This window comes from Camelina sativa, chromosome 14 (assembly GCF_030686135.1).
Source record: "Camelina sativa cultivar CO46 ecotype springtype chromosome 14, ASM3068613v1".
Lineage (NCBI taxonomy): Eukaryota > Viridiplantae > Streptophyta > Magnoliopsida > Brassicales > Brassicaceae > Camelina > Camelina sativa.
Window position 1 is genome coordinate 9,250,106 of NC_141893.1, and position 26,244 is coordinate 9,276,349.

Here is a 26,244-nt window from a genome sequence, read left to right on the forward strand (position 1 = left end):
CATAAAAAACACGTGTAGTCGCCAATTTAAACACGTGTAGCCGCCAATTTACACATGTGTAGCCGCCAATTTACACATGTGTAGCCGCCAAAATGCACTAGTTGTTCCAAGTTTTCAAATTGTACCGATCTTGACAAGTTGTACAATTCCGAATTTTTTATTGTAATTAGTTATACCATGTCAAAACCCAATAATTTTAGTTGCACACATGGTTTATGGTTAATTGAGATACATTTACACATGTTCATGCGATCATATGTTTGAAAACATAATTTTCTAAACTTTTGTAATTATATGTGGTTTACAACGACAAAGTAACCCTTAAAGTATAAGGTGTTTCATGATAAACCTTGAATATGATGAAAATTGTTATGACAATTCTTTCTTTCAATTAGTTATGTATATTTAATATTTTTGTTGTTAATTATTTATATAATTGTCATATTTATTTTTATTTGAAAATTTATAAATAATAATATAGTTATTTTGTTTTTTTTTAATTATCAATTTTTAATTATAAAATTTTAATTACAATTTTTAATTATAAATAATAATATAATTATTTTTGGCAACTAACCTAAGGAAAATAATCACAATTTAACTGAAATAAGTTTTCCCTTAAAGATAAGCAAACATGTCTATCAAGATAATCCATAAAAAACAAACACACACAAATGACAATAGTTGTACCGAGGGAAAAATAAGTTTTACTAAGTTCTCCAAATAAGAAACTAAGTCCGAGAACCCTCACTATCAAACCAGCTCCTACTCAAATTTTTCTTCTTCTTCCTGCGTCCATGTTCTCCGGCTGATGGAATCCTTTTTGTTGGTTTTCTTCCTCTTTTTGTGACATAAAAATTAGGAAGAACAATCTTAGCACGTACATCGTCACGGACCATCCACATAGACATGATAGGAACTGGATATATCGTCCTCGAATACCCCAATGCCCACTGCTCCATCCAATGGTGTGCCTCTCCTTTTTCTCCTCATTGTACTTGTATCTGACCTCAAGCACGTATGCGTCTTGACATTAAGTGAACAACGTACAGTTCCTCGACTTTGCTCATCCCCCTGATTTATTTCAACATCATTCACGACTTCCACATGCAAAACTTGGAATTGATCTGGATTCATTTACAAATAACACATCAGATCATCATCATCACGTATGTGTATCGGTCTCTTAGGATGCACTGATTCGGGAACGTAACTCAATTTTAGCTCAGTCATAGTTTCATCAACCTTTGCCTTTCTGCATATTTTCTGAACCAATGCAGAATAACTGACCTCTTCAATAGATGTCTCCATTCTAAGAGATTGATGAACTTTTTCTCTTGAAATCCATCTTAGTTCATTTTCCCTTGTTGCATAATATCCCCCGTAATCAAAAACGATGATTATCCGACGATTATTATTCATTGTGCCTGAAATAAAATAAAAAACTCACATTGGAACCTCTGTCGTGTAAATAGTATTACCAAGTTGTACCAAACTTGTGCTAGTTGTACCCGTCTAAGTTGTACCAAACTATTACCAGTTGTACCAAATACTAGCTAGCGATTGTACCCGTATCAGTTATACCTAGTCTACCAGTTGTACTACATCGACTCCACAAAATCACTATTTATTTCGGAATATTTTTACGATTCAGTTCGAATGAAGTGTTAGAATCCACTTAGTATGCGACCCATTTCGACACTAATACAAATGAGAATAAATTGAATGAGCATTCAAGGTATATACCCTAATTGCTTTAGGATGAACCTCAACAACACAAGAACCCTAATTGCATTGGTAAATAAATGTAAGAATATCACCTGAATCTTTTGCTTTGCTTTGTTGTTTGCTTCAATCCCAATCTTTTGCTTTCGTTTGGAATCAAATCGATTTCTGTGGACTCGATTTGTATCGATTGGAAGGAGGAGAGGAGCAACAGTGGGGGGAGCGAGGACGAAATCGGGAGAGAGAGAGGAGAGAGAGGGGAGAGAGAAGGAACCCGATCGGTGGAGAAAAATTGATGGGGTCCACATATTTTTCTTTTTAAAATTTTTTGATTTATTAAATAAAAATGGGTTTGGGTTAAGGGTAAAAATGAGATATGTTGGTCAACCCTTTGTCAAAGGGTATTTAGACCACAAAAGGGTATTGATGAATAAACTTTTGATTGCAAGGGTATTCTAGAGTTTGGTCCCCAACAAACAGAGAGAAAGGGTTTGGGGATATTATTAAGAGTATAATTTCGGGTTTAATTTGTTGGGGGGGGGGAATTTTTTAATGTGGGGGGAAATTATTACCGCTAATTATTTCACAGATAATTTTGGGGAAATTTTCAATGAGTCGGTAAAACGTAACAAAGTAGTGGTACTTAAAAACTATTTTGTGACTGAACAGAACAATTTTAAAAAATTAAACAGAGTGGCTAAACAATCGCAAATATTACATTCAGTCACACTAGAGTCTCAAAGTGTGACTTATTTGTGACTCTGAAATATGAGTATAAATTTATTTAGGATTTTATCACCAAAAACATATTGGATAGGACTCTTTGATCATGTAAACTCTAATTTAAGAGTTTAAGTTTAACAAAACATCAAACAAAATAAGTTGTAAGTGTTTTGTAAAGATATAGAACCTTAACTACTCTTCCTTTCTAAAACACATGTAATGTTTTGGTGGATATGAACATAATTGTAAAATTTGGTGTTTTATTGATTTTGTTTTACAAATTTGGTAAATAATATACGTCAGATATAAATAGAAATGTATAAGGTTACATGTTTTGTATTCATATTTGAAAAATTCTTAAATTAATTTAAATCAGTCGCTAAAGAGAAGCAATTCAATCACAACTTCAGATATTAGTCACACCGTAGTCGCAAAGTAGTGGTAGTTTACGACTCTTTTGTGACTAATAAGTAGAGAAAACAAGTAGAAAACATAACTCTTATATTACAATAACACAAGTGTCTAAGATTGTAATAAAATTACAAAAACACAAATTTTAAACATGAAAATTAATCGTATTCCTCATTTTCATTTTCATCATCTTCATCCTCATCTGAAGACGACGACGAGTAGTTACCAAGAAATTCTTCTAGATCAGCGTCGTTGATCTCAAAATCAATTTCTTCATTAGGATGATTACCATCTACGAAACTGTCAATTATGATCTCCTCTATTGTATTTGTCATTCCATCATCAACTGTTTGCTGCAATATAACAACCTCATTTTCTTTTAAATTTCTTTGTACAGCATGCCTTGGATTAACTTTTACAAGGTTGAGCCAAAATTTTCGAGGTCGTTTAGTGTGAGGATATGAAAGATAACAAACTTGATCAGCTTGAGAACCTACACGTCAAAAAGAAGTCTCCAATTAGATGTGTATATATATATATATATACAAATATAAATATTTATTTTAAATAGAACAATACCTAATATAAATGGTTCATAATGTTGGTATCTCATTGATGACAACACATCAACAATGCCTCCATCGCGTATTCGAGTAGGGTCATACCATTCACAATAGAAAAGTGTGATCCGTAAATTCAAAAATCTTGGATACGTAAGCTCTATGATATTTTTAACGGTCCCGTAAAAATCGTCCTCGTCAGATGCATCAGAATAAGTTTGTCCTCGGACACATACCCCATAATTCATTGTTTTTTTAGTGAGACCGTGAGCTTTGGTGTGAAACAAATAACCTCTTTTAAATATATTGGCCATGACTTGACTTTATTTTCAGGACCGTCCACGACTTCATGGACCCATGGAGGAAAAGTTTCAAAACCAGCACGCACATGTGTAATATTAGTAAACAAAATTTTAAAAGACAATATTTATCATGTTTATATAGTAGATAGGTGGATAGTCATCCATACATATTGCTTAATCCATTCATGAAAATCTTCATCTCTTTTCGACCTCACATCTTCATCAGATAGTCCTGGATATTCATATCGAATTTGCGCCTCCAACAATCTGTGTTTTGTCAACATAAAGTAGATATATTAAAATTTACCTAAGAATATATGGTTATAATTAATTTTGGTGAATTGCAAATACCTCTCATGTGGCTGGAAATAGGCACAATTGTGCAGAACATATGCATGTGCGCATTTGTAATATTTTTCAGTTAACCAAAATTCACTACATTTACCGCATGGACGACCCACTTGAGTGAATATATCTGGTACTGGTATCGGATATACAGGTACTTCACCTTCTTCGTGGCGAATTACATTCATAGCAGTGTACATCAAGTTATCAAAGACATTCTTCTCGATGTGCATCAAATCCAGGTTGTGCCTTAAATTCAGATCGACCCAGTAAGGTAACTGCCATAATATGCTTTCTTTATGCCAATTATGCCATCTTCCGTAGCCTTTAACTTTCTTTTCGTGTCCATTCCCACCGCAGACAGATGTTTTAGGTGCTTTGGCTTTCCTTATACGCTCATATATAGCTTGACTAGTCAGAGATGCAGGTGGATAGACATTCAACGAATCTTTTCCCTTCAAAAAGTCCTTTTTATTCTTCCGCATTGGATGACTTGTAGGAAGAAATCTCCTATGACAGTCAAACCAACATGTTTTCCTCCCAGCTGGTAATTGAAAAGCACCAGTGTCATCCATACAAATTGGACATGCTAATCTTCCATGTGTAGTTCATCCCGGCAACATACCGTACGCTGAAAAATCGCTTATTGTCCACATAAAAATAGCTTTCATGTTGAAATTTTCATTTAGTGAGATATCATAAGCCTCAACCCCATTATACCATAACTCCTTTAACTCATCGATTAATGGTTGGAGGAAAACATCAAGGCTGGCTCGTGGGTGGTTTGGTCCAGAGTTCAGAATCATAAGAAATAAATACTTGATGTTCATGCACATATCTGGAGGTAGGTTGTATGGAGTTAAGATCACAGGCCACAAAGAATGATTTTTGGACATCCCAAACGGATTAAAACCATCTGTACATAACCCAAGGTAAACGTTTCGTTTTTCTTGTGCAAATCTGGGATGTAAATGTTGGAAATTCTTCCATTCTGGCGCATCAGATGGATGACACATTACTCCATCTTCTGAATCATGCTCAGCATGCCATCTCATTGATGATGCGGTCTTCTCAGATTGGTACATCCTCTTCAATCTATCAGCAATAGGTAGATACCACATACGACTGAAGGGTATTCTAGTTCTTCCCTCACTATTTTTGTACCTTGGATTTCCACAAAACTTGCAATGATCCAAATTCCCATCTTCTTTCGAGAGGAGCATACAATTCTCTATACATACATTAATTGTATGGTATGGCAATCCTATCTTTCGCACTAAAGTCTTTGTCTCGTAGTATGAACGAGTAGCTTGATTACCCTCTGGTAAAACCTCCGTAAACAATTCAGCCTAATCGTCCATGCATGCCTCAGACAAATTATTGTCTACCTTGATGTTCATGAACCTAGACGCCAACAATAGTTGCAAATGACCTTCATGACATCCATCATAAAGTGGAGTATTTGCAGCATCTAACATGTCGTAGAACCGTTTCGCCTCTTGAGTAGGTTCTTCTTGAACATTATCATATCCACTTTCATATTCATGATACTCATTAAAAGGCGTGGTACCATGAAATGCATCATTCACAATCTCAGCATACACATTTCCCTCAAATCCTATTGGTTGACTACCAAGTTGACTACCAGGTTGACTACCAGTACTAGTATAACCTGTATTAGGATAATGACTACTGGTTCCTACCCTAGCACATTATAATCTTCTCCTTGTTCAGACCATACATAATAATTTGGCATAAATCATTTACTATGCAAATGATTAGATATTGTCGTACCATGCAAAATAACATCGTTATGACATTTTACGCAAGGACAGTAAAACCTATCTCTACTGTTTTGTGCTAAAGGCTAGCTGTTTGCGAAATTCATGAACTCCTCCACCCCGCCAAAAATTCTTTAGAGATATTATTTGTTCTTCCGTCGATCCGATTATATATCCACTCTCGAGATGAATTCCACATAGTTTTTCCACCACTTTTTTTAAAAATCACTTTTTTTTTTCTTTCCCTCTACAAAAAAAACTCTTTTTTCTTTTTTCTTTTCTTCTCCTCTAAAAATAAACTCCTTTTTTTTTTCTGACTTTTTTTTTCCTGTCAGTCTTTGTACTTAAACACTAATGAGAGCGATATGAATGGAATGGTGAGAGTGATGCCTTATATAGTATAAACATTGCGACTCCTTTGATACTACCAGTGAAACGGTCGCAAATTACGACTATTTTGTCACAAAAGTTCAGTACAAAAGCAAACTTCAACATTTACGACGTTTTTTGCCGACATCACTGACCGACTTCCTTGCGATGCATTTGCGACTACAAAAAAAGAGTCGCAAACTACGACTTGTTTACTACTCTTGAACAACCTAATAGAGACAAAATAAAGGTCGCAAATGTTCAGTACAAACGCAAAAATTTCATATTTACCACGTTTATTACCGACATCATTTATCGACTGATCTGTGACTATAAATGTTAAAGCAAACTAGAAGTGGCAAATACGTCGTGCTTTTAAGACAGTTTTGCGACTCGTGTTGCCGACTAAATCTTCAGTCTTTAATTCGTCATCAATTGTGATTATTTTGCAACTAACTCTTTATTGTCGATACATTGTTCCAAAACAGTCGCATAATAGCAACGATGTTGCAAATGTAATTTGGTGTCGTTAGTCCGTCGCAAATATGTCGCTTAACGGTCACAAAAGTTTGCGACTAAAAATTCAGTCACAAATGGTAGTCCTAATCTGCAGGTTTTCGTGTAGTGATTGTAGTATTGGAGATTCCTGCAATTTCTGGGGAAGTGGGAACATGTCTGCAATAATGAAAGAGAGATCCACAGAAGTGGCCAGAGTTGTTGTTGAGTGTACAAGAGAGGAAAGGCCACGTATTGCAAAAATGTAAGTTGAAGTCCTTAAGCTACAACATTAACTTCACCTGGGAAAATTAAAGGAAGAAGCCACAAACCTTCTTGAACCCAATATTTAAAATATTATTAGGCCTTCCCGCCTCAATTGATATTTGTATGTTGCGTGGTATGTACGTAACTCCAAAAGGCTCATTTGCTTCAAACTACCTATTTGATGATGAGAGCCTTGACTCATATATTGCTTTGTTACTCTACATACAATTCTAATATTGCATTTTCTAAATTAAATTTATCATTCGTGCTGCAATTCTAAGATTGCTCTGGTTTTGTAATGAGATCCCTTTTGTAATCATCAATTTTTTTTTTTGTTAGATATATGATCTTTTAGTAAACGATGGTTCTTAACAAAAAATTAAAAAACAATAGCTTTCATATTAGTGACGACTTGACGAGCGAGCCAATCAAAATGAGCCATAATCATCGGAGAAACATGAAATAGCCGGTCTGTCAAAGATTGTATTTGTATATAGTAAATTGACAGAGTTACCTCTACAAAACAATCCCTTGAAATTTTCTATGTCTGGTCTGTCAAATTAAAGAATGTTTTTGCTCAAGATTTTCTCGCAGTTTCTTGGAAATAACTCTTGTTTTCATTTGGTGAAAGTGGTGGATTTGCATGGAAATTTCTAATAGAGATCCTCTTGAAGAGTAAGCCAGCGACAAATATAGGGCAAGAACTATTCAAACGCTTCAAGAACTTGTTGACATTTATAAACTCAAAATCCTCCACGCAAAGAAAAGAGAAAATAAATTATAAGTTTGAAGTTGACATATTTAAATTTTTTGAACGTGTGTAGTCTCAACTCTGAATCTTTGCTTTTCTTCACATTTGTAAGATTACTTGTAAAGTTGTAAGCACCAATCATCGTGTGGTCTTAAAGTCATGCAAAAAAAAAAATTCAACTGCCGGAAAATGGAAGCAGACTTAGACGTTGGGAGATGATATAACATGGGAATTTGGAGTTGTATACTTTAAATGTTGTTCTGGCATCACAATGACATGGTCAATGTTGAATTTTAGTATGGAAGATATCTGAAATTCAACGAGTCAGTGAAAACGAATCAAGAGCACATGTCAAAACAAGTGTTTGTTTCCTAGCTATAAGAAGCCAATAAGGTGGCGATGAGAGAAACCTCAAAAGAGAAACACATTTAGAGAGAAAAGAAAGAAAAAAAGAGAGAGAATAAGGTAGAAGATGAAGTTGCAGGAGGGTGTGTTCTTGGTTGCTATTTTCTTCTTTGCATATACGCAGCAGCTGGTGAAGGGGCAACATCAACCTCGCAAGGATTGCCAAACTAAATGTGGCAACATCACAATCGACTACCCTTTTGGCATTTCTTCAGGTTGTTACTATCCGGGGGATGACAGTTTTAGTCTCACCTGCGACGAGAAACAGAATCTCTACATAGGCAACAAAAATGAAGTGAAAACTTTTAACCACAGTAGCCAGCTTAGTTTTATCTTTAACCGATCTTCACTTTGCAACGACGAGCAGAGGAATAGTACTAATGAAACTCTCATCGGGTATCGGCTGCGTGGTAGTTTCTCTCTCTCGGCCAACAACAAGTTTTATTTAGTAGGCTGTAACGCTTTGGCACTTCTGAGCACTTTTGGCAAGAAAAATTACTCAACTGGATGCCTGTCATTATGCAATGCACTTCCGGAGGAAAATGGAGAATGTAATGGTGTAGGTTGCTGCAAAACAGACGTCTCTGTCCGGTCGGATACCAATATATTCCAATATGGCTCAGATCGTTTCGTGAACCAATTTAATGCTTCCGAAGGTCAATTTAAAACTTCTGTATATCAGTTTAATCCTTGCACCTACGCTTTTCTCGTTGAATATGGTCAGTTTAACTACAGTTCTTCAAAAGATCTGAAGAACCTCCGGAATCTCACGAGTTTCCCTGTGTCACTGGATTGGTCTATTGGAAACAAGACATGCAAGCAAGCTGGAAACACAAGCATATGCCGTGAGAATAGTGAATGTATTGATTCTACTCGTGGAAAGGGTTACATCTGCAAATGCTTAGAAGATTTTGATGGGAATCCATATCTTCCAAACGGTTGTCAAGGTACTAATTGGTATTAATATATTTCTTTCTTCTTTTTTTTTGTGTTAATTGTTTTCCTCATACATACATGTCTTGTTGCATCTTGCGCTTGGTTTCCTTGGACCAGACATCAACGAGTGTACTACTAATAGCAGTATCCATAAATTAATTGTGCCGATCCCAAAACCTGTAGACTCAAGGATGGTGGAGGCTTCTATTGCAAGTGCCCATCTGGTTACGACTTAACCGCCACTATGAACTCCACTATGAGCTGCTCAAATTTTACTTGGTAATTAATTAAGCTTTCTTCATTGGTTGGTTCTAGATTCTTTCTTTTAATCAACTCGCTCAAATCATCTATGATGTGATTAGGAACCACCATCGGCTTCTTGTTCCTCCTGATTGCCGTTAGCTGTATACAACAGACAACGAAGCACCGGAAAAACACTGAGCTCCGACAACAATTCTTCGAGCAAAATGGCGGCGGCATGTTGATACATCGAATGTCAATAGCAGGGTCATCAAAAGTTGATGTCAAAATCTTTACCGAGGAAGGCATGAAGGAAGCAACCAATGGTTATGAAGAGAGCAGGTTCCTGGGTCAGGGAGCCCAAGGAACAGTATACAAAGGTATATTACCGGACAACTCCATCGTTGCTATAAAGAAAGCTCGGATTGGAGACAGTAGCCAAGTAGAGCAGTTCATCAACGAAGTGCTCGTGCTTTCACAAATCAACCATAGGAACGTGGTAAAGCTCTTGGGGTGTTGTTTAGAGACTGAAGTTCCATTGTTAGTCTATGAGTTCATTCCCAGTGGGACTCTTTTTGATCATCCACAGAGATATCAAGACTGCCAATATCCTACTGGATGAAAACTTAACTGCAAAAGTAGCTGACTTTGGTGCTTCAAGGCTGATACCGATGGATAAAGAGCAGCTCACAACTATGGTGCAAGGCACTCTAGGTTACTTAGACCCAGAGTACTACACCACAGGGTTGCTGAACGAAAAAAGCGATGTTTATAGCTTCGGGGTAGTCCTCATGGAACTGATCTCAGGTCAAAAGGCAATATGCTTTGATCGGCCACAGCAGTCAAAACATCTGGTGAGTTACTTTGCTTCTGCCACGAAAGAGAATAGGTTGCATGAGGTAATTGATGGGAAAGTGGTGAAGGAGGATAATCAGAGGGAGGAGATCAAGAAAGCTGCAAGAATTTCTGTTGAATGTACAAGACTGATGGGAGAGGAAAGGCCAAGGATGAAAGAAGTAGCTGCGGAGCTAGAGGCCTTGACAGTCAAAACAACCAAAACATAAGTGGTCGAATCAGTATACTGAGGAGAATGAACAGTTGATTAGTGGTCACATCTTGTCTGCACAAGGCGATACCAGTAGCCGTGGTTATGACAGCATCAAGAATGTGTTGGAACTGAATTTTCAGAAAGAAGTTTCAGAAAATTGCAGGTTTTGGGACAGTGACTTTCCGGCGACCTTCCGGCCAAATGGCTGATCGGAATTGTTGGGTTGATAGTGCAATGGAAAGCTGGTAACGAGTACTACAAGGTGGTATATTCATACGTCCAAAAAGGAGTTGATTTGAATGAGAAATAAGAGTGTGAAGTAAGCTACTTGGGATGGTTTGGGAAATATCCCACATCGGAAATATGACTTATTTTTCACTCATATATATAGTTTCACACTCTGCTAGTTTCAAAAGGGTGTAGATGGAAGAGAGAAGATTCCCACACGCGAACCAAACCGAACCGGGCTGGGCCAAGCACGGACGCGGGACGGGCCAGGCACGGATGCGGGGCGGGCTGGGCTAGTTGTGGGCTGTGGTCTCTTGGGCTTTTGGGCTTTTGGGCTTTTTGGCCCTTGAGACTGTTGTAGGCTCCTTTATTTTTTTGGAAAGACTTGGTGTGAACTCCAAGAAACTTGGGCAGCACTCCGAGAATATTCAGTGAAAATTTTCTTGAGACCTCCCTCCTTCCACTATATATAGAGGCACAACCTCTCATTATTTTTCACACACAAAAACATAAGCACTCCTTCCTCTGAAGATCTCTCTCTCCCTCTCCCTTACTTAGTTCAAGTAAGTTCTTAGTTTAGTAGTCTGGAGAGTATAACGTAGATCTGTTCGCTTGAGTTCTATTACTGGTGTGCTACTGTAATAGTTCGTGATCGGTTGTATCCTGGGATTCATAAATCGTGATTGTCCGAAAGCACTTACGGCCGATTTATTGAATTAAGGAAAGAGATATCATATCTTGCCTCCGTGATTTATTTTATGCTTTATATTATGCTGTTGTAATTCGTTTCTGATTTCGTTAATTTAAATATAATTCGCATCTTTTCTCAATTCGATTTTTGCACTCCTAACAGTCTTAATTCAATAAATCCGCTTTCTGATTATCGCTTTAAACGGATTGAGAATTTTTTGATTTTTTTTTATTTTAAAAACGATTTCAAAATCTTCTGAAAAACTATTTCTGCTTTCATCTTTCGGTGCTTACGCGGAAAGTTTTTGAAGAACGCTTTTACTTTAATTCTTTCTTCTATACTCTCTGGTTTCCACGAACGCTCTTAATTGAGTGAGTTTGTGAAACAAGTTTCTGCGAACGCTTGTTAAGCGAGTTTGCAAAACCAATTCAGTGTAATTTCATTACTTGAATTATTTGATTAATATATTAATCAGATCTGTTCTGTTTATTGTGAAACAGAGAAAAATGTCTGGAGACAACACCAACAACGTTGATGGTGCTAGGGTTCCTGCAACCCCTGTTGAAACTCCTGCGGAGTTGGCTTTACGCCTTGCTAAAGAACTTGAAAACACGAAGCTTACCGATTCAGGTATAGAAAACGTGCGCTGAAATCACCTTCGGCTTCCCAAGGGATGATGCCAGATAAGTTTGATGGCGAAGCTGGGTTCAAAACGTGGCAAAACAAGATGCGCTACTACTTGGCCAGCATGAACATGGAAAGGTACCTCACAGAGGATCCACCAACGCTTCCATAAGGTGACATTGACGTGTATGTGGTTGGAAGCATGGATAGCTGGGCTCAAGGAGACTATTGTTGCAAAGGTCAGATTCTGAACCGTTTGGTCAATGATCTGTATGACCTCTACAGTATGTACAAGACTTCAAAAGCATTGTGGCTAGCTTTGGAGACCAAGTACAAGACTGATGAGTCTGGGATGCAGAAATACTCAACTACGAAGTTCCTGAACTTCAAGATGGTGGATTCCAAACCAATTATGGAACAAGTGGAGGCTCTTCAACGCATCTTTCAGGAGATCGAGTTGGAAGGGATGTCGATCTGCAATGTCTTCAAGACGAATTGCTTGATCGAGAAGCTACCACCAGGCTGGTCGAATTTCAAGCATTACCTTAACTTCAAGCGTAAGGCAATGTCTCTTGATGATCTCATCCGTCGGTTGAGAGTTGAGGACAACAATCGTGGAGCTCATTCGGACGCTCAAAACCAGGGGCATGATGTTCATGTAGCTGAGCATAAGGTCAAGCTGAAAGGCAAGGGTAAAGGGATCTCTATTCCTCACAAACCGTTGAAGGTGTCATCTGGACCAAACTTCAAGAAGAGCAACTTTGAGAGGAAGTTCAAAGGAAAGTGTCATCATTGTGGTAAGATTGGACACAAGGCTGAAGTGTGCAAAAGCAAAGCCAAAGATCTCAAGTTGCAAGCAAACCTAACTGAAGAAGACATGGTTGCAGTGGTTACGGAATGTAACTAGGTTGATATCTGGAATCCAGTAGAGTGGTTCTATGACACTAGGGCTACCACACATATATGTACTGATCGGACCATGTTCACCACCTACGAGAAGAACAAGTCAAACGAGCAGCTTTTCATGGGCAACACGGCGGTGTCCAAGATTGAAGGTAAGGGCAAAGTGGTTCTGAAGCTAACTTCTGATCGTGAGCTCACCTTGCAGAACGTGAAGCACATACCTGACATGCGGAAGAATCTCATATCTGGAACCGTGCTAAGCAAGCATGGTTTTTCCATCAATTTTGAGGCTGATAAGTTAGTTCTTGAGAAAAATGGGATGTATTTGGGAAAGGGTTTTGTTAAGGGTGGACTGATCAAGATGTCTGTAACGACAGTCCATCCGAAAATTGTAGCTTCTGCTTCTGTTGCTGAAATGAAAGAAAACCCTATTGCTTACTTGGTTGAGTCGTTTACTACTTGGCATGAACGTTTAGGACATGTCAATTACAAAACAATGCAAAAAATGCAAAACTTGAATTTGATTCCAAAATTCAAAACTAACCAAGAAAAATGTGAAGTGTGCGTACAAGCCAAACTCACTAAAAATCCCTCACCACGAGTTGAAAGAACAATTGAACCTCTATACTTAATTCACACAGACTTATGTGATTTAAAGTATGTGCAAACTAGAGGTGGTAAGAAATACTTTGTTACCTTCATTGATGATTGCACTAGATATTGCTATGTATATCTCTTGCATAACAAAGATGGAGCACTGGAAAAATTTAAAGAATTCACCCTCGAAGTGGAAAATCAGCTTCAGAAAACTATAAAAGTAGTTCGAAGTGATAGAGGAGGAGAATATAATGAGCCGTTCAATGCATTTTGCAGAGAAAAAAGCATTATACATCAGACAACAACTCCCTACTCGCCAGAATCTAATGGAGTAGCGGAACGAAAGAATCGAACTCTGAAAGAGATGATGAATGCGTTGTTGCAGGAATCTGGGTTAGCCCAGAACATGTGGGGGGAAGCATTGCTTACCAGTAATTACATCCTCAACAGGATACCGCATAAGGTTACTGGCAAGTCACCATATGAGCTTTGGAAAGGTACAATACCTTCGTACAAATACCTCAAAGTGTGGGGGTGCCTAGCAAAAGTGGTTGTACCACCTCCTAAAAAGGTCACAATTGGGTCAAAGACCATAGACTATATATTCATCGGATATGCACATAACAGTAGTGCATATCGATTTCTGGTTCATAAATCAGATATTTCAGATATCCATGTGAATACAGTTATGGAGTCAAGAAATGCTTCATTTTTTGAAGACATTTTCCCCTGTAGGAAAACTCAAAAACGGACTCGTGAATAACGAGATGCAGCGACTTTGGAAGTTGGCAATACTTTGAGTACTACTTCTGTAGAAACAGAACTGGAACCTAGACGGAGCAAACGACCTCGCAAAAGTAAATCATTTGGTGATGATTTTCTGATGATGGCATTTCTAGTTAAAAATCTACCTAGAACATACGCAGAAGCTATGTCTACACCTGATACACCTTATTGGAAGGAAGAAGTCAAAACTGAAATAGACTCTATCATGCAACATCATACATATGAGATGGCAGATCTACCACAAGGAGTTAAGCCTTTAGGGTGTAAATAGATTATTACGATAAAACAAAAACCCAATGGCGATATTGAGCGGTACAAGGCTATGCTTGTAGTGCAAGGATTTCGGCAAAAAGAAGGTTTAGATTTCTTTGATACCTATTCACCGGTAACAAGACTATCTTCGATCAGGATGCTCATAGGTATTGCAGCCTTGAGAAATCTTGAAATCCATCAAATGGATGTAAAAACTGCTTTTTCCATGGAGATTTAGAGGAGGAAATCTACATGAAAAAACCTGAGGGATTTGTTATTCCAGGACAAGAACACAAAGTGTGTAAACTTGTGAAGTCATTATATGGACTCAAATAGGCTCCTAAGCAGTGGCATGAGAAGTTTGACAATATGATGATTTCTAATGGTTTTCGCATTAATGAATATGACAAATGCATATATTACAAAACTACTCCATCAGGATATATTTTGTTATGCTTATATGTAGATGATATGCTCATCATCGACAACAACAAAGACATCATAACTCAAACAAAAAACATGCTGAAAAGACATTTTGACATGAAGGACTTGGGTTTAGCAGATGTAATTTTGGGCATAAAAATCATCAGAACTGATGAGGGCCTTATCTTGTCTCAAACCCACTATGCTGAAAAAGTGCTTGATCGATTCAAGCACTACTCAAATGGGACTGCAAAACTCTAGAGGATCCTCAAATTCACTTCACCAAAAATTCTGGTGAACCTGTGCAACATGTGGAGTATGCAAGGGTAATTGGCAGTCTAATGTACTTGACAAATTGTACAAGACCGGATTTAGCGCACTCTGTCAATGTACTTATTCGCTACACAAGTAATCCTTGACATAAGCATTGGATGGCTATAACTAAAGTTTTGGACTATCTACATTATACCAAAGATCACGGCTTGCACTATGGTAGAGAACCCAGAGTTTTGGAAGGTTACAGTGATGCCAACTGGATCGTAGACTCGAGAAACTCCAAATCCATGAGTGGATACGTTTTTACACTTGGAGGTGCAGCAGTGTCCTGGAAATCTTCCAAACAAACTCTGGCAGCTAAATCAACTATGGAATCTGAATTCATAGCTTTGGAGATAGCTATGTCGGAAGATGAATCACTTCGTAATTTCTTGGAAGACATCCCGATGTGGGGGAATCCTGTGCCTGCAATACGTGTACATTGTGATAGTGAATCGGCTTTGGGAAGGGCAAGGAATACCCATTACAATGGCAAATCTCGTCACATCAGACGGAGACATGAAACTGTTAGACAACTTATCTCAACAGGTGTAGTTACGATTGATTACATCCATAAGAAAGAAAACCTAGCGGATCCATTTTCAAAAGGTTTGGCGAGAGATCAAGTTATAAAATCATCAAGAGGAATGGGTTTAAAGCCTACAACTTAAGAGGAGGTTTGATGGTAACCCCACCTACTCAGAGTGGAGACCCCATGATGTAAAGTGCTTCTTGTATGTTAGAGGTTAAGCATATGCTTTTAATGATTTGAAATGTAGCTTTGTAAAATATTTGAAATAATTACAAGATATTTCTTTAAATACAAGCAGCTATTAAAATCACCTTGTGAGTGTGAAATGGGGCCGTTTCTAGGAGAATATATGAGGCTATACTCTCCAAGTTCACTCATGATTAACCAGGCATGTTCAAGGCCACAATGAACACAATAGAGAACCTCGTTCTACGAGAAACGAAGTTGTGTTATGCCTGCTGTCTAAGTTTACATACAAATCCGGATGGTTCAAGACATCATGTTCACCATCTGGCCGAGTAAACTCGACAGGTATAACAATGAGTCGGTTCAAGGTTGAAAAACACCACCAACTCAGATACAATTAGTTTTCGCATATACTCTCGAAGGTCTGTCTAGTCTAGCTAGTAGTGTTAGTCTATAGAGTTAGTTATGTCATCATATGTTTAGACTTATTTCTATTCATGTGGGGGATTGTTGGAACTGAATTTTTAGAAAATTGCAGGTTTTGGGACAGTGACTTTCCGGCGACTTTCCGGCCAAATGGCTGATCGAAATTGTTGGGTTGATAGTGCAATGGAAATCTGGTAACGAGTACTACAAGATGGTATACTCATACGTCCAAAACTGAGTTGATTTGAATGAGAAATAAGAGTGTGAAGTAAGCTACTTGGGATGTTTTGGGAAATATCCCACATCGGAAATATGACTGATTTTTCACTCATATATATATATATATATATATAGTTTCACACTCTTCTAGTTTCAAAAGTGTGTAGATGGAAGAGGGAAGATTCCCACATGCGAACCGAACCGAACCGGGCTGGGCCAAGCACGGACGCGGGACGGGCCAGGCACGGACGCGGGATGGGCCAGGCACGGACGCGGGGCGGGCCGGGCTGGTCGTGGACGTGGGCTGTGGTGTCTTGAGCTTTTGGGCTTTTGGGCTTTTTGGCTCTTGAGACTGTTGTAGGCTCATTTAATTTTTTGGAAAGACTTGGTGTGAACTCCAAGCAACTTGGGCAGCACTGCGAGAATATTCAGTGAATATTTTCTTGAGACCTCCCTCCTTCCACTATATATAGAGGCACAACCTCTCATTATTTTTCACACACAAAAACATAAGCACTCCTTCCTCTGAAGATCTCTCTCTCCCTCTCCCTTACTTAGTTCAAGTAAGTTCTTAGTTTAGTAGTCTCGAGAGTATAACGTAGATCTGTTCGCTTGAGTTCTATTACTGGTGTGCTACTGTAATAGTTCGTGATCGGTTGTATTCTGGGGTTCATAAATCGTGATTGTCTGAAAGCACTTATGGCCGATTTATTGAATTAAGGAAAGAGATATCATATCTTGCCTCCGTGATTTATTTTATGCTTTATATTATGTTGTTGTAATTTGTTTCTGATTTCGTTAATTTAAATATAATTCGCATCTTTTCTGAGTTCGATTTTTGCGCTAAAATGTAGCAAGGTTTGACATTGAAGCTGGCCGCTGATAAAAAATCACATGCATGTCTTTTGTTTTTGAATAATGCTTATCTCTTTTTTCTTTTATTTTTTGTTTTGTGCAAGAATATTTAAGCGTGAGAAATCCTTGTAGATCATAAATTATATCTTCATAATTTCCCTAAAATGCTATATGCTTAACCATTAGTTAATTCGGTATCAGAAAATGTAGTGTTCGTGAATGGGATTCCCCATATGACATTGATATATATAATTGTGCTTACAAACCAAAAAAGAAAGAAAAAAACAACTCACGAAGAAATACTATAATTTAAAGTACGTAGTAAGTATGATGATCATTCTCAAATATGATCCTTGTGTGTTGCTTGGTAAACTCAAAAAAAAAAAATGAGTCAATTGGTTCGAACTTGATATTTGATCAACAGCTTGACTCATCATGTGTTTCGTTACTCATCAATAACTAAAAGGGATGTCATAGCTGGGAATTGAATTAAAGAAACAACTCGTAATAAAAACATCAGAAGAAAACAGAGCATGTTGTGATGAAGATGACTCGGGAGTCTTATTCCTACATCATATCGTACCACTTAAAGGCAATTATCTTATTTGAATAATAATTAAAATATTTTTGAGGTGGGAATATATGTCAAGAAAAAACAGAGTAAATTTGCCGTGTAATATAAGGAAAATAAGAGAGCCGAGACTGAAGTTGACGAAGAGCGTTCCTATTGTATGAGGATTCCTTGCAACTACCAAACTTCTTAATCTTTGAATAGTAGTAAGAAAATAAGTCACTGTTAACAAAACCAAATTGGCTACCCCACTATGAGGGAAACGAACAAGATATCAAGAAACGACGAGAGGACCGAGACCTAAAGTTGTCACTGTTTAACCCAAGCAAACGTACACGTTGGTTCTAGATTCTCCATTGGCATGGTCTTGGTTTTGTTTTTGTAGTTGAATTTTAGTCTTGCATATTCCTGAAATTTCTTAAAGCGATGTTTACTTAGACCCAGAGTACTACACCACAGGATTGCTGAACGAAAAAAGCGATGTTTATAGCTTCGGGGTAGTCCTCATGGAACTACTCTCAGGTCAAAAGGCATTGTGCTTTGAACGGCTAGAGAACTCAAAACATCTAGTGAGTTATTTTGTTTCTGCCATGAAAGAGAATAGGTTGCATGATATTATTGACGGGCGAGTAATGAAGGAGGATAATCAGAGAGAGATCCAAGAAGCTGCAAGAGTTTCTCTTGAGTGTACAAGACTTATGGGAGAGGAAAGGCCAAGGATGAAAGACGTAGCTGCAGAGCTAGAAGCTTTGAGAGTCAAAACAACCAAACATAAGTGGTCAGATCAGTATCCGAAAGAGGTTGAGCACTTGCTTGGGGTTCAAATCTTATTAGCGCAGGGTGATACCAGTATTATTGGCTATGATAGCATCAAGAATATATCAATATTAGACATTGAAGCTGGCCGCTGATATTTATCAGTCCAGCTCTGACAAACGCAAATGTAATGTGATTTTTTCTTGTGTTGTAAAGGAATCTTAATGCTTCACATATTCTTATCTCATGGTGTTACCTCTTTAAAAAAGGAAAAAAACAATGGCTACAAATAATATGGTATAAAGGGGACAAAAACAAATTCGTTAAGGAACACTAAAAAAATTTGCAACAAAAAGCATCAAAAGAAAACAGAGGATGTTGTTGTGATCAGGGTTCTTCTTCTACATCTTCCCTATTAATCAATCTTTTCATATGTTGAAAAGAAAACCAATTAAAATAACTGTTAATAACTTTTAATTGGTCTTGTTTGTGTTGTAGTATTTCAGAATCCTGCAATTTCTTGGAAAATGGGAACATGACTGCAATAATGAAAGAGAGAAAGCGGCAAGATTTTTTGTTGACTGTACAAGAGTGACGGGAGAGGAAAGTAGATGATATTATAATAACCTGAAGAAGAGGATATTGAGCACAAGAAGAAACAGGTAGCAGTGGCTATGACAACATTGGACACTGAAGCTGGCCGCTGATATATATCATTACCACTCTGTTTAAGTATCAAAAAATGACATTCAAAAAACCATGTAAGGTCGATCTTATAGATCATCAACTATTCTATTTATAACTCCCCTTTGATGTGTAAGCTAACGGAAAAAACAAAAGAGTTATAATTCGAGTCTAGTGTTTGTTTTTTAATACTTTCGATCTTCTTGTTCTTCAATCTCCATAATATATATGTATTTGGACCTAACTAATGGGTTTAGATATCCCATCCTGACTCCAAAGTTGATACTTGTGTATTGCGTGGTGGTATGTACGTAGCTAGATTTGAAAAAGGCTCATTGACTCCTATTTTTTTTGTTACTCTACCTAAAACTTTGATATTTTCGTTTTCTAAATTAACTTTACCATTCTTGTTGCATAAGATTGCTCTGCTTTTGTAACAATTAAAATAATTTTTCTGTTACAAAAATATGCTCTGTTGAGTGATGATATTAGTAATGATGGTTCCAAAAACAGCTTTCACGCCTATTAGAGTGAGTAGAGCCAATCCAAATGAGATTATTATTAGTAATGATTGACGTTGACGAAAAAGTTAAAAGTGGTTGACTTTGTGACACTGTAGTCTTAATATTTACTACTCTTCTCATTTTTTGTACATAGAGAAAAAAAGAGAAGGAAGATTCCTTGCAATTACATACCAAGCGTCTTATTCTTTGAATAGTAAGAGACAATTCACTGTTTGGAGAAACCAAATTGGACTCTTCACTAGGAGTTAAAGCAAACAAAATATCAAGAAAACATAAGAGGGGCCGGGACAGAGACTGAAGCAAACGTACAGGGTTTTGATTGAGTAGTTGAATTTTCGTCTAGCAGTTTCCTGCAATTTCTGAGAAAATGGGAACAGGTTCTTTTCCTACAATAAAGGCCTCAAGGAGATGACTGATGAGAGAAAACTCAAAAGAGGAACAAAGTTAGAGAGAGAAAGAGAGAGAGACAAAATAGAGGTAGAAGATGAAGTTGCAGGAGGGTCTGTTCTTGGTGGTTATATTCTGCCTTTCTTATACGGTGCTGGTCAAGGGGCAACACCAACCTCGCAAGGATTGCCAAACTAAATGTGGCAACGTCGCAATAGAGTATCCTTTTGGCATTTCTTCAGGTTGTTACTATCCCGGAAATGAAAGCTTCAGTATCACCTGCAAGGATGATAGGCCACATGTCTTACGCCTCATTGAAGTGAAAAACTTTTATCACCGCGGCCAGATACAAGTTCTGCTTAATGGATCCTCTTCTTGCAACGACGCCCAAGGAAATGAAATTTTGGGCAGTTACGATTTTAGACTGGATGATTTATCTCTCTCAGCCAACAATAAGTTTACTGTAGTAGGCTGTAATGTTTTAGGAGTTGTGGGCACTTCTGGAATGGACGATTATGTAACTGGATGCATGTCAGTATGCAATGTTCCACCGGCCAAAAATGGAAAATGTGATGGTGTAGGTTGCTGCAGAACAAACGTCTCTCTCCCCTTGGATTATACATACAAATTTGCTTCATTTCGCATACCAAACATGACTTCCGTTCATAAATTTAATCCTTGCACCTACGCTTTTCTCGTCGAAGATGATAAGTTTATCTTCAGTTCTTTAGAAGATCTTAAGAATCTGCGGAATGTCGAGAAGTTCCCTGTGTCACTAGATTGGTCTATTGGAAACCAGACATGTGAGCAAGCTGGAAACACAAGCATATGCGGTGGGAACAGCACATGTTCTGATTCTACTACTAGAAGCGGGTATATCTGCACATGTAACCAAGGTTTTGATGGGAATCCATACATTTTAGACGGTTGCCAAGGTACTTTATATTAATTTCTTTTGCTTTCTTTCATTCTTTCTTCTCTTGTGTGTTAATTGGTTTCCTCATACATATATTTCTTGTTGTATCTTGCCCTCTCTTTGACCTTGGACCAGACATCAATGAGTGTACGACTAGTAACAGTGACCATAAACATAATTGTTCGGATCCCAAAACCTGTAGAAACAGAGATGGAGGCTTTGATTGTAAGTGTCGATCTGGTTACCGCTTAGATACAACCACAATGAGCTGCAAGCGTAAAGAGTTTGGATGGGCTATGATTCTTCTTGGTAAGCTTCCCCTCTCACTTTTTTTCTGGACTTCTTCCCGCATCAACTCATTCTAATCATCTATCTGTCTCTGCGATGCGTGTGATCAGTGACCACTATCGTCTTCTTGGTCATCCTTCTTGGCGTTAGTTTCATACAACATAGGCTGAGGCGTCGTAAAGACACCGAGCTGCGACAAAAATTCTTTGAGAAAAATGGTGGTGGCATGTTGATACAGCGACTCTCAGGAGCAGGGCCATCAAATGCTGATGTTAAAATCTTTACTGAGGAAGGCATGAAAGAAGCAACTAATGGTTATGATGAGAGCAGAATCTTGGGTCAGGGAGGCCAGGGGACAGTCTACAAAGGTATATTGCCAGATACTTCTGTAGTTGCGATAAAGAAAGCTCGGCTAGGAGACCGTAGCCAAGTTGAGCAGTTCATCAATGAAGTGCTCGTGCTTTCACAAATCAACCATAGGAACGTGGTCAAGCTCTTGGGATGTTGTCTAGAGACCGAAGTTCCCTTGCTAGTCTACGAGTTCATTAACAGTGGCACTCTTTTCGATCACTTGCACGGTTCTCTGTTTGATTCTTCTCTAACATGGGAACACCGTCTGAGAATAGCTGTAGAAGTCGCTGGAACTCTTGCTTATCTTCACTCCTCTGCTTCTATTCCAATCATCCACCGAGATGTCAAGACTGCCAATATCCTCCTGGATGATAACTTAACCGCAAAAGTAGCTGACTTTGGTGCATCAAGGCTGATACCGATGGATCAAGAGCAGCTCACAACTATGGTGCAAGGCACTCTCGGCTATTTAGACCCAGAATACTACAACACAGGGCTTCTGAACGAGAAGAGCGATGTTTACAGTTTCGGAGTAGTCCTTATGGAACTGCTCTCAGGTCAGAAGGCATTGTGCTTTGAACGGCTAGAGACTTCAAAACATCTAGTGAGTTATTTTCTTTCTTCCATGAAAGAGAATAAGTTGCATGAGATTATTGATGGCCAAGTGATGAACGAGTATAATCAAAGGGAGATCCAGGAAGCTGCAAGAATTGCTCTTGAGTGTACAAGGCTTATGGGAGAGGAAAGGCCAAGGATGAAAGACGTTGCTGCAGAGCTAGAAGCCTTGAGAGCCAAAACGACCAAACATAAGTGGTCAGATCAGTTTCCGAAGGAGGTTGAGCACTTGCTTGGTGTTCAAATCTTATCAGCGCAGGGTGATACCAGTAGCACTGGCTATGACAGCATTAAGAATGTTGCAATATTAGACATTGAAGCTGGCCGCTGATATTTATCAGTCCAGCAGCTCTGACAAAAGCAGATGTAATGTGATTTTTTCTTGTGTTGTAAAGGAATCTTAATGCTTTATATTCTTGTCTTACGGTGTTATCTCTTTAAAAAAGAAAAAACTAACTACTCCATATATTCTAAGTGTAATATGTTGTTATAAAGGCGACAAAAACAAATTCGTTAAGGAACACTCAAACTTTTTCCAACAAAAAGCATCAAAAGAAACCAGAGGATGTTGTGATCAGGAGTCTTCTTCTACATCTTCCCTATTAATCAAAAATTTTCATATGTGAAAAAAGAAAATCAATTTAAATAACTGTTAAGTAAAAGGGTATGTCAAGGAAATAATTAGAGTAGAGTTTGACGAAGAAGGTTGAGCAATGTCGTCCACTATTCAATAATATATTACCATTTCTTCCCATTTGAAGAATCCTTGCATCCCCCACTTGTCATAAATTATATATACATATGGGAATATGAAGCATACTTCAACGTTCTCCTCGTGCTACATTGACATGGTCTTGTTTGTGATTCACTACACGAAAACATGTCATATGTGACCAACAGAATCGTCTCAAATCAGTCGCTAAGTCGGTATGTGCGACAATTTAAGGACTGTTGTAAACCGTCGCAAATATTTGGTCACAAAATGTTTTGGTCGCAAAACAGTCGCTTCTTTGCGACACATTGAAGACAAGGATTATGGTCGTTAATTAGCGATTACGGACAGACAGCAAAATACCGTCGTAATTAACGACTTTACAGTAACTTATTTACGCAGTTGTAAAGTACGACTTGGGTCAGACGATATGGGGGTCACAAATTAGCTACGTTTCGAAGAGTGATTAAACACCACAGTGTTGAGGCTGAACTTTAAAAATCTAAACTTTTGGTCCTAAAATAGTCGCTGTTTCAGTCACAGGGTAGTCACAAAGGAGTCAGAATGTTTTGTGACTGACTGAAGACTAAGTATTTTTAGTCCCAAAATCGTGACGTATATACAACGAATTTGGTACTTGTTTTGTGGTTTTTTAAATTTTAAATGGTCGCAAATCAGTGAAACTATAACTAGTAATTTGGGACAGTATACAATTAAATTTGAAAAAAAAAAACCTGAATCAAAATTAAAATCCCGAATTCATGTAAATGATATTAACCAAAAACATACAAATCATTCAATGATCATATCCAGAAAATAGTTTTAGGCTAAGGGAGATAGAAATACTACTACACAATCCAAAAAATAGTTATAGTGGCTTAAGAGAGATAGAATTAGTTAGTTAAGGATGAGAGGATGATACTGACAAAGGTGAAGTGGTTGGTGAAGTCGCTGGTGAAGTGATTGGTGAAGTAGATGGTGATATAGCTCCTGAAGTTGTTGGTGCGGGTGGGTTGACATTGGCCGCTGTGGCTGGAGTGATGTTGGCTGCTGGTGCTGCTGATGTGAATGGCGCATGGGCTGGTGGTTGAGTAGACAAGAATTCTGCAAGCCCGGGATCACTGGTCTTCAAGTAGGATATGAGCATCTCCAAGGTTGCAATGCGGTTTTGAGCGTTACGTTGCTCCTCATCACGTCTAGCATCTTCTCTGACACGTCGAGCATTTTCTTCATCTTGATCAGCGACTTTACGACGAGCAACCTGGAGTTGTTCTTGAATCTCTAAGAGCGAAGTTGGACTAGAGCTTGGATAAGTAGCCTTTCTCTTCCCTTTGGTGATTATCTCCGAGAGACTTCCAAGTCCAAAGGGGGTTCCCTTGGCATCTGTTACAGTACACTAAGACAGAAGAAGAGTTTATCATTCACAAAAAAAAACATAACAAACAGTAAAAGAGAAAAGCATTAACAAGACAAACATAATGAAAGATTCATGATTATAAGTTGTTATGTAAAAATCACTTATAGGAATATCACACAAAACCAGATAATCAACATCGAGGATTCTCAAGCATCAGTCAAAAGTATATCAATATCAAGGATTCTTAAGCATCAGTCAAAAGTATACCAATCAAAATCAGATACTTAGCTTAGCAAAATAAGACAATTATCATAGGCAAGACAAAGACAATTGTACAGGAAATTGCCTTTAAGAAAATGTCATCTTTTTGTTGAATGGTTGCATAAGTAGATTCCGGCGAGGAGTGGTCTGTACCATCAAACTCCATTTGAGACATTACCTCTTCTATGTTCTTCTCATATGTCTCAACAACTTGTTTGGCCTTCTGATCAACAAAACTTCCATCTGCCTTTGTATGTGTTGCGACAAACACCTCTCCAAGCGAGACAGGACGTCCCAATTTTTCTTCCTACAATGGATAAAAAGAATGTTACTTGTTGAATTTGCAAGTAAGATTTCTGGCCGGATAGATGTTTGTGGAGTCCAAGACCGCCACGATCAGAAGTACGGGCTTGGGATGCATTAGAGCTCTTCTCCTTAGCTTCGGATGTGTCCCAATGCTCCCACATTTCTCTCCAAAGCGTAGGATTGATCCAAATCGGTGGCTCAGCATGCGTCTTTGCTTGGCTTACAATTCCTTTCATTCTTTTTTTCGCTATCTTCAAAAATCCTTCTCTCACAAGCTCAGTAATCGCAACATCCCAGTTGTATTTTCGCTACACAGTACAACAATGTAAAGTAAGTGTCAAGTAAGTAAACAGAAGACAAACTCATTAACTTAGAATAGTAAAAAAATAGAAATTGTGTCACATATTACCGCAAAGGATCTAAAATATCTCTCTCGTATGTGTAAGGGCGTAGCCTTCCAGCTGAAGTATGGACCATCAAACTTTCTCCTAAAAATCCCATAAATAACACGAGATAGCTTTCCTTTGTCTCGTCCAAACCTGTTACATAAATATGAGAGTGTTAAGTTATAAACTACAAGCCATCAAACATAAACAAATGAATCACAATAGAAAAGTGTAATGTAAAAGAACCAAACTTCACAACACAACTTAAACTTTACAACACAACACACAAAACTTTCTTCTACTTCTTTATCTAAACGATAATCAAATGAGAAAATAAAAGGAAAAAATATTTTACCATATACTTTGAGTGTCGGGGATGGGATGTGGACTCAAGATCGGAAGATGCTGTCGACCAGGAAGTGCAAGCAAGTCCTCAAGTTACTGTTGGAAGTCTTGATTCTCCTGATTCTGTGCCGGTGGTGGATGCTCTTGATCCTCCTGATTCTGAGCCGGTGGCGGTTGGAACCCCGGATTCTGAGGAGCCGGCTGTTGATACACCGGATTCAGAGGAGCCGGCGGCTGAAACCCCAGATTATGAAGCGGCAGTGGATAAGCCGGATGGTTCAGCGGTGGTTGATATCCAAGATTTTGAAGCGGCGGTTGGTATCCCGAATTCAAAGGAGCCGGCTGTTGATACACCGGATCATGTGGACGCGGTGGTGGTGGCTTCTGCAT

General features: G+C 38.2%; 1 protein-coding gene and 2 pseudogenes across 2 annotated transcripts; 2 read left to right on the forward strand and 1 right to left on the reverse strand.

Annotated features, from left to right (window-relative positions):
• The first annotated feature begins 8,148 nt into the window (after window positions 1–8,148).
• On the forward strand, window positions 8,149–10,642 carry LOC147927984 (wall-associated receptor kinase 3-like; annotated as a pseudogene). Its single transcript, XR_015579671.1, has 3 exons — window positions 8,149–9,081; window positions 9,188–9,378; window positions 9,433–10,642. The product of XR_015579671.1 is annotated as a wall-associated receptor kinase 3-like (transcript).
• A 9,421-nt stretch (window positions 10,643–20,063) lies between these two features.
• LOC147927985 (wall-associated receptor kinase 1-like) lies at window positions 20,064–23,032 on the forward strand. The gene is made up of 3 exons (XM_087483643.1): window positions 20,064–21,252; window positions 21,369–21,542; window positions 21,632–23,032. The coding sequence occupies exons 1-3, from the start codon at window positions 20,415–20,417 to the stop codon at window positions 22,816–22,818; spliced, it is 2,199 nt and encodes a 732-aa protein (XP_087339769.1). The 5' UTR covers window positions 20,064–20,414; the 3' UTR covers window positions 22,819–23,032.
• Window positions 23,033–24,100: 1,068 nt separating this feature from the next.
• On the reverse strand, window positions 24,101–26,244 carry LOC147927986 (uncharacterized; annotated as a pseudogene).

Coding starts and splice junctions, on each gene's coding strand:
- LOC147927985 (XM_087483643.1), top strand. CDS start 20,415: ATGAAGTTGCAGGAGGGTCTGTTCTTGGTGGTTATATTCTGCCTTTCT. Junction 21,253..21,368: donor CATTTTAGACGGTTGCCAAG/GTACTTTATATT, acceptor ACCTTGGACCAG/ACATCAATGAGTGTACGACT. Junction 21,543..21,631: donor ATGGGCTATGATTCTTCTTG/GTAAGCTTCCCC, acceptor GCGTGTGATCAG/TGACCACTATCGTCTTCTTG.